We start from the raw sequence: 9,255 nt of genomic DNA on the forward strand, positions 1-9,255 counted from the left end.
AAAATCAAAATCAAAATAAATAAATAAATAAGGTTGTAAGCCTGTGGCTGGACTTTATGTGGACCACCAGAATATAAGTAATGACATGGAGACTTCTTATTAATTATGAAAGCTTGGACTTAGTTTAGGCTTGTTTCCCACTAGCTCTTATAACTTAAATTAACCCATTTCTATTAATCCACCTTCTTTACGTGGTTTATTACCTCTGCTCCATATCTACATCTGACTCCCAATTCCAACCTCCTGTCCCCACATCTTGCTGGTGAATTACACCTCTCCTTCCCAGAGTGCCTCTCTCCTACTGGAAGTCATTCCTATCCTCTCCTGCCTAGCTATTGGCCATTCATCTCTTTATTAAACCAATCAAAAAGTGCCTGAGCAGAGATACATCTTCACAGTATGCAAAAAGATTATCCCACAACATAAGCTTCCCTGTGCTTTATCTTTATATCATCTTAGTTTATCTGCAATTCATACTCTCTCAAGACATTTTGTATTCTTTTGCCACTTGAAGGAGATCAACAGATCTCACACATGCTAGGCAAGTACTCTGCCACAAAACTGTATCTCAATAAATTTTCCAGTATCCTTCTGGAGTTCCTTGAACTGATGGTTATTTAATAAGAGTGTACTAATTAATTTGCACAAAGCTCTGGCTTTCCAAATATCATTTCTGATGCTAGTTTATTTTGTATCATGCCAGTTGAGAAATCAGAGCTGTCTTGGATGTTCTTTCTTTACTACTTATCAGCTAATAACAAATTTATCTCTTTACCTACTTATTTATTTCTTTATTAGCTTGAAAAGAAATTTATTGATTTATTTATCTCTGTGTGTACACATGTGCTTTGGTGTTTATATGGCATGTATAGATCAGAGGACAACTTACAGTAGTTGATTCTTTCCATCCACAGTGTGAGATGCAGGGATCAAACTCAGGTTGTTAGGCTTTTCTGCAGGTCCCTTTAGCTCTTGAACCATGTCAATGGCCCTGTCTGTATATTGGATCCATATAAACTACAGGAGCAGAGTTAAATCCAAGAGTCAGAATTGTTCCTTTCACTACTCCTCAATGCAGAAGGAGCCTTATGGTGGTGACCCAATGTGAGCAATGTTACAGAGAGAATGGTTTGGTTGAGACATTGATGACTTATTCTTTAGATTGTTTCATAATTTCACTAAATGAAACCTGTGTTTCGACTAAAATTTATTCTTTGTCTATCTTTTCCAGTACTCTTTCCATTTCTTACACCAATATATGAGATGTTAAATGTCTCCAGATTCCCAAAGGATTCAAAAGCATTCTTCAAAAATATTTGTGGATAGAATGAAGGAAAACCGACTGAATTCTGGTCAGAAGGTAAAAAGTGGTGGTCTCCTGAGAGGTGCAGGGTTTGTAATATGTTGGGGGTGAACATGTGAGATGTGTGTTTCTCTTCATCTATCACTAAAAGTAGATAGAAAAGGTTTTATTTATAGAGAGAAAGAGAATATTTTTATTTCTGAGAGAGGAAAATATGGAATTTTTAAAAAAATTATTGAGAATAAGCCAGGATATATCTTAGCAAAACAAATGAAATCAAGAGTAGACTGTGTAAGGATTGAAATTAAGAAAAAAATGATAGGCACAGGACCAGCACAAAATAACAGCACCAAATCACCAACATAGATGAGGGAGGACCTCTCCAAATGCCACAGACTTGTGAGGAACTATTGGCACTTAATGGCTGCAAAGAGAGGGTGTAGCCACCAATAGGTTTCCCATGCAACATTTGTATAAAATTGTATCTATTGTAATTTATTATAAAGTGGTTGATAAATCAGCTAGATTGCTTCTGGGTTCAGCTACAGTTGCTTTTGTTTTCTGAGGACTCAAGCAACACTAGCTACTGTGTGAATTTAAGGGATCTACATTCTCAGAAAGGAGGGTAAACTTCTGCACTCCTGATCCACCTCTGACCTCTGACCTCTGACCTCATCAGTGACTATCTATTTTTGCAACTTCTCTTTTTGCTTCCAGCACAGAGTGGATTTTCTTCAGCTGATGATGAACTCTCAAAATAATTCCAAAGACAAAGAGTCTCATAAAGGTAACCAAGATCTCCCTGGTCTACGATAAAGGAAGCTCTCCGGTAGTGGTCACATCACTCAGAAAGTGTGTAGGAAGGTTGTTAAGCAGAAGAATACCTCTGTTAGGTTCCTGAAAGAAGGATACAGCTATTATCTATATGGAATTTTCTAGAAGCACATTGACTCAAATTTGTTCCAAACATGAAGGGTAACCATGATGGAAGTCTTCAGTATTCTTTTTATTCACCCAAGCCTACACAGGTACTATTTCTGTCTTTCCCAGCACACTGACTGGGAACTTGGCCTAGACATCTAAATTTAAACATTCAGTCAAGAAGCACGTACCCAAATGGTGCATATGCTTTCTGGGAGCCCCTGCTGTACATGTGTTTTCTACCTTATTCTATAAGTGATTATTTACTTCTATTTGTATGTTGAAAACATTGCATCTGGGGAAAGCTTCTTTGTATTCAACACTGGTTCTCTTCATTCTTCCATATACTTAAAAATCACCTTCTTATCTTCTTTGGATGGTATATGCATGTGTGCACATGTTTATACCCCTATATCTCTGTGGATGCCAGAGATCACTCTCTGCCTTATTTCCTCCAGACAGAGACTCTTATTGAACCTGGAGCTAGGCTGGAAGCCAGAAGGTCTCTATGATCCACAGAGTTGGGGTTACAGGAGGGTGTTACCACACAGGATTTGACATGGGGACTGAGGATTCAAACTCAGGTTCGCAAGCTTGTGCAACAAGTGCTCATACCTATTGAGCCATAGCTCTAGCCTCCCATCTATGTTTATGTTTTAATTTAAAACCATTATTACTATCATGGTTGTTAATTTCCAGACTTTACTCTAGATGTGTACATCTGAAGTTAATGTAAAGGAAGTCTTTCATTCTTACCTATTTTCTTATTTCTTATGCACACAATTGCTTATATATAGCAATATGATCTTCTAGGACCCCAAATTTGATTTTTAAAGTCGTCATGTGTTTTATTTGGAATTCTCTCCAGTTTGTCCACTTTAAACACGTTCATGTGATCATATAACTTCAAATTGGTCGATATGTCCTGCTCCTTTTCAGACCAGGTCTCATGGTAGCCCAGGCTGGCCTCATATTCAGGGTGTTCCTGAGAATGACCTTTTAACTTCTGTCCTACCATGCCTAGTTTATACAGTCCTGGGGATTGAGCCCATGGCTTTATTTATGCCAGGCTGGCTCTCCACTTAATGACCTACATATCCTCTGACCTTGTGTTTCATTTTTGATAACTAAAATAGATATTAACTTTAAAAATAGCCACTGATTGTGGGTTTATAGTATAGTTTCAATTTAGTAGCAAGGACTTACACTAATGGATAAAGAAACTTTACCCACAGTAGAGTCACAGCACTCATGGAAAAAGGTTTACAACTGTTTATAATGCTAGCTATATGGACTCCAGGCCATGGTCTGCTCTTCATGGGCCCTTGTACACATGGCCCATGTGAATACACACACATAAATAGATAATCAATAATAAAATTAAAATTAAAACTCTTAACCTCTACCAAAGGTTAAGAATTAAAATTAAAATTTTTAACCTCCAACAAAGGACTGGAGTTCAGTTCCCAGCACCTGCCTCTGAAAGCTCACAATTTTCTAAAACTCCATGTCTAGGGAATCAGATGCTCTCTCCTGGGCACCATAGCCACACAAAACACACACATGGCACCCATCCACAGACACAAATACACATACACAAACATATATGTAGGCAAAACACCTACATACATAAACTAAAACAATTTTAAAGGCCATTAAAATATGTTGTAAATGCCTAGGTCCTTTGTTATGCTAAGTTCAACTTTGCATCTACTGACAACTCAAGAGTACAATAAAGACTCAGTTGAAAGTCAACCAAAAATTCCAGACAGACAAAAATATACATAACTAAAAATTAAAAATAAATTTTAAAAACAGAAAAAGCTACAAGTCTTGAAGCTGCCCACTGATGAGGAGGAGGAATGTAGCATAAACCTTGGGACATCATGACTGAAGCAATCTCTTCCTTCTCTGGCTGTCACATGGATGTCAAAATGATAACAGTCCCACGGTGACTGAGGGACTTCTCCATATTTCTCCCTAGAGAAACAGGAGCCTTGTTTGATTATCTCCTTACCTCTTCTGTCTTGGTACATCCTAACCTGACTTTCCTGAAATGTTTTCTTACTTTCAGCTCTGTCTGATGTAGAGATCATGGCCCAGTCAATTATCTTTATTTTTGGTGGCTATGAAACCACCAGCAGCACCCTTGCATTTGCCTTGCATTCACTGGCTACTCACCCTGATATCCAGAAGAAACTGCAGGAGGAGATCGATGTGGCTCTGCCCAATAAGGTGAATGGATGGTGCTTGGAATAGAAAGGAAAAAGAGGCAACTTCTTATCGCAAAAAGTGGTGTGTGTGTGTGTGTGTGTGTGTGTCTGTGTGTCTGTGTGTCTGTGTGCGTGCACGTGCGCCCACGCACATAGACATGCACTGGGTATTTTTCCAAATCACTCTCCACCATGGTTTTTGACACAGGTATTTTCACTGAATCTGGAGATTACCAAATTGGTTAGGCAGTCTGGACAATGATCACCAGGCATGCCCTGTCTCCAACCCATTCCCCACACTGCTGGGATTATATATGTGACCTACTATGTCTGACTTTATAAATGATATGTATCTGAACTCAGGATTGCATACTAGAAAATTCACAAATTGAGATATCTTTAAAGCCCAAGTGATAGCTATTCTAAACATTCTGTAAGAGACTGGAGAGCTAGCTCAATGGTTAAGAGCGTTGGCTGCTCTTTCAGAAAATCCATCTAGGTTTGATTCCCAGTACCCAAGTGGCAACCCTCGACTATATGTAATATCAGTCACAAAGGATCTGATTCCCTCTCCTGACTTCTGTGGACATTGTGCTTACGTGGCACACATACACATAAGTAGGCAAAACAGCTACACTCAAAAAATAAAACAATTTTAAAATCCTTTAAAATGTGTTATAAGTACCTATGACCTTTGCAATGCTGAGTTCAACTTTGGAACTACTGAGAACTCAACTGTACAATACAGATAGATTGAAAGTTAATCTAAAATTCCAGAACAAATCTTTTTCTTTCTTTCCAGGCACCTCCCAGCTATGATAAAGTAATGGAAATGGAGTACCTTGACATGGTGTTGAGTGAAACCCTCAGATTATTCTCAATTGCTAACAGACTTGAGAGAGTCTGTAAACAAGATGTGGAAATAAATGGTGTGTTTATTCCCAAAGGGGCCGTAGTGATGATACCAATTTTTTCTCTTCACCGTGACCCACAGTACTGGCCAGAGCCTGAAGAATTCCGACCTGAAAGGTACTAGAATCTCAATAGTGGGAACCCACTATGAACTCTGCTGGACTATATATACTATAGTGTCTCTTATAAAAAGATGATCTAAATGGGATTTAGTATCCATTTGCATTCTGTGAAGAGAATGGCAGAAAGGGGAAAAGGGAGAGGGGAAGAGAGATGGGTAGAAAATATGAGAATTTAAATACGGAGTTTTAATCCTCCTTCATCAATAACAAATTACCAAAGTGGTTTCACAAGTTTGCACCCCTACCAGCAATAGATGAGTGTACTCCTTACTCCACATCCTCTCCAGCAGAGGTTATCATTGGTGTTTTTGATTTTAGCCATTCTGACTTCTGACAGATGTAAGATGGTATCTCAAAGTTGTTTTGATTTGTATTTCCCTGATTGCAAAGGAAATTGAACATGACCTTAAGTATCTTTTGTTCATTTGAACTTCTTCTGTTGAGAATTCTCTTTTCAATTCAGTATCCCATTTTTTTATTTTGGAGATCAGACCTTTATCTGATGTGGGGTTGGTGAAGATCTTCCATTCAATAGGTTGCGTCTTTGTCTTAATGACAGTGTCCTTTGCTTTACAGATGCTTCTCAGATTCAGGAGGTCCCATTTATTCATTGTTGCGCTCATTGTCTGTGGTAATGGGGTAATACATAGGAAGTGTTCTATGCCCATGTGTTACAGTCTACTTCCCACTTTCTCTTCTATCAGGTTCAGTGTGGTCAGATTTATATTGAGGTCTTTAATCTATTTGGACGTGAGTTTTAAGCCTGGTGATAGATATGTATCCATTTTCATTTTTCCACAGGTTGACATCCAGTTCTGCCAGCTTTGTTAAAGATGCTTTCTTTCTTCCATTGTATAATTTTAGCTCCTTTGTCGAAAATCAGGTGGTCATAGGTCTGTGGATTAAAATCAGGGTCTTCGATTAGATTCCATTGGTCAATCTTTCTCTTTTTATGCCAATACCAAGCTGTTCTCATTACCGTAGCTCTATAATAGAGTTTGAAATCGGGGGTGGTAATGCCTCTGGAAGTTCCTTTATTGTATAGGATTGTTTTGGCTATCCTGGGATTTTTGGTTTTCCATATAAAGTTGATTATTGTTCTCTCAAGGTCTGTGAAGAATTTTGTTGGGATATTGATGGGGATTGCATTGAATTTATTGATTGCCTTTGGTAGGATTGCCATTTTTACTATGTTCAACCTACCCACCCAAGAGCATGGGAGATCATTCATTTTCAGTTGTCCTCTTCAGTTTCTTTCTTCAAAGACTTACAGTTCTTATCAAATAGATCTTTCACTTCCATGGTTAGTGTTACCCCAAGATACTTTATGCTATTTGTTTCTATCGTGAAAGGTGAAATTTCTCTGATTTCCCTCTCTGCTTAACTATCCTTTGTGTATAGGAGGGTTACTGATTTTTTTTAGTTGATCTTGTATCCTGCCACATCACTGAAGGTATTTATCAGCTGTAGGAGCTCTTCAGTAGAGTTTTGGGAGTCGCTGATGTACACTATCATATCATCTGAAAATAACAAAAGTTTGACTTCTTCCTTTCCAATTTGAATCCCCTTGATCCCCTGATGTTGTCTTATTGCTATTGCTAGAACTTCAAGCAGTATATTGAAGAGATATGGAGAGAATGGACAGCATTGTCTTGTTCCTGATTATAGTGGAATCGCTTTTAGTTTCTCTCCATTTAATTTGATATTAGCTGTTGGCTTGCTATATAGGTATCAGCTCTTCTTGGAAGTTCTGGTAAAATTCTGCATTAACACCATCTGGTCCTGGGCTTTTTATTTATGGTTGCTGGGAGTTCATGAGTACCCTGGAAGTGTCAGGTCCAGAAGATAGTGCTTCACAGCACCCCTTTCATTCGCTGGATCTTATGTCATTCTGCCCCCTCTTCTGAGATGTTCCATGAGCCTTGGAGGGGATGATACAGATGTCCCGTTAAATGCTGAACACTCCACCATCACTCATTCTCACCATTTTGACCAATTATGAGTCTGTGTTAACTGTCTCCACTGCAATCAGAAGCTTCTTTGACCCAGACTAATAGCAGCACTAATTTATGTGTATAAACATGAATATTCAGAAGACAGTTTGATAGCATTTTCGCTTAGAAAAATAGCTACAGTGTATTCAACCCTAGTGCCTATAACCTCCTTAACCATTGGATTTTTTCCAGATTTACAATATCGGGCATTAATTACCCCTGTAAATTGGAACTCAGATCCAATCAGACAGTGGTTCATTATCCCTACCACATAACACTAGTGGGCACATAGGATGCATTTTCTGTCTATAGCATTTGTCTTATCTCACATATGGAAACTTTTTTAGGGCAAGGGGAACGGAAATGACTTTTAGTGAACAATTCTCAGAGTCAAATGCCTGGAAGCAGTTCAATGAACCTTTCCTAAACTACATGATTGTTACTGGATAGATGTCTAAAGGCAAATTCTTGTATGTAGCTCTTATGCTTCCATCGTTTGCTTACTTGTTATTACTGTGGGTCTCCAGGTTCAGCAAAGAGAATAAAGGCAGCATCGATCCTTATGTATACATGCCCTTTGGGAATGGACCCAGGAACTGCATTGGTATGAGGTTTGCTCTCATGAACATAAAACTTGCTCTCACTAAACTCCTGCAGAATTTCTCCTTCCAGCCTTGTAAGGAAACACAGGTGAGGAAAAAAACTATCTCTGTAAATAATGTTTTATGGGAGACAGTTTTCAGCTGAAAGTTCTGTATATAAAAACAAATCTGCTTATTTGAGGTTTGCTAACTCTTTTTATGGCCTAATGAGATATTTGTATCCAGGGAAGAATTGAGGGGCCTCTGTTGCTGTTTCAGTTTGGAGTACAACTATAGCATTATGAAGAATTAGTGTAGGCCAGTATGACAGGATTATGTGCATTCTATTTGAAGTTCCAGTCATGTCCACTGAAAACTGGTATGCCATGTGCTATAAAGTGGATCAATGATCATGACTTCATGTTTGTTGGGTGGTGTACTCTTCTTCCAAAACCCACAGAAGCCCTTCTATGACAATTCTGTCAACCACTGGCTGAACATTATAATCACCAAGGAGCTTTACAACTCCTATATGAAGTTTACAACTCATATGTATTTCTTAAATGGCAAAGTGCTTACCTGGCATGCACAAACACCTGGTTTCCATTCCCAGAAATGCATGAAGCAGCTATGAGGAAGCATACCTGAAATCCCTGTATGCAGGACAAGGCCAGATGATCTGAAATTCAAGTAATCCTTGGCTACATAGTGAATTTGAAGCCAGCAGAAGCACATAACACCCCATATCAAAAACAAAAACAGAAATTCATGATTCTTGGAGATGATGTCTGAAATCCTAAAATAATTCACCCTGGTTTTCCATGTGATGGCCAAGTTGAGAACCATTGTTGCAAAATATAAATGAATGTTAGGGCTCAAGAGATGACGCAGCAGTTAAGAGTACTAGCTACTCTTACAAAGGACCTAAGTTCATTTCTCAGGACCCACAAGTTTACTAACAGCCATTTGTAAATCCACTTCCAGGGCCTGCTATGTCCTCTTGCTTCCACTGAGACTGCACATATGTGGTATACAAACACATGTGCAGGTAAAAAAAAAACCACAACAAAAATAAATCTTTACAGATTTGTCAGTTATGATGAATTCCAACTTTATGGGACATCTTGATGGTTCTGCCACACTTTTCAGTATCTATGCACCAGAAAACAAATATCTGTAATGTTACCATAAACAATGTATTCTCTTTTT

The 9,255-nt window shown here is 38.4% G+C and overlaps 1 protein-coding gene and 1 long non-coding RNA gene across 2 annotated transcripts in view; both read left to right on the forward strand.

Annotated features, from left to right (window-relative positions):
* LOC126495327 (uncharacterized) overlaps positions 1-1,295 on the forward strand; it is a 3,874-nt gene extending 2,579 nt beyond the window's left edge. Inside the window, exon 2 of the long non-coding RNA XR_007590134.1 lies at positions 1,232-1,295. This is a non-coding gene — a long non-coding RNA (uncharacterized lncRNA). The remainder of the gene's footprint in view (positions 1-1,231) is intronic.
* Positions 1,296-1,327: 32 nt separating this feature from the next.
* Positions 1,328-8,222, forward strand: LOC126495330 (cytochrome P450 3A1-like). The gene is made up of 5 exons (XM_050132919.1): positions 1,328-1,385; positions 1,983-2,090; positions 4,299-4,459; positions 5,240-5,466; positions 7,993-8,222. Exons 1-5 carry the CDS (start codon positions 1,328-1,330, stop codon positions 8,210-8,212), a joined length of 774 nt encoding a protein of 257 aa, XP_049988876.1. The 3' UTR covers positions 8,213-8,222.
* Positions 8,223-9,255: the final 1,033 nt, after the last annotated feature.

This window comes from Alexandromys fortis, unplaced genomic scaffold, assembly GCF_014885135.2.
Source record: "Alexandromys fortis isolate MF-2015 unplaced genomic scaffold, M_Fortis_MF-2015_v1.1 scaffold_438, whole genome shotgun sequence".
NCBI lineage: Eukaryota > Metazoa > Chordata > Mammalia > Rodentia > Cricetidae > Alexandromys > Alexandromys fortis.

Excerpts from the sequence above, each read along its gene's own strand:
- LOC126495330 (XM_050132919.1), top strand. The coding sequence starts at position 1,328 with ATGAAGGAAAACCGACTGAATTCTGGTCAGAAGGTAAAAAGTGGTGGT. Across the intron at positions 1,386-1,982 it reads AAGTGGTGGTCTCCTGAGAG|TGACTATCTATTTTTGCAAC; the intron begins GTGCAGGGTTTG and ends TGACCTCATCAG. Across the intron at positions 5,467-7,992 it reads GAAGAATTCCGACCTGAAAG|GTTCAGCAAAGAGAATAAAG; the intron begins GTACTAGAATCT and ends GTGGGTCTCCAG.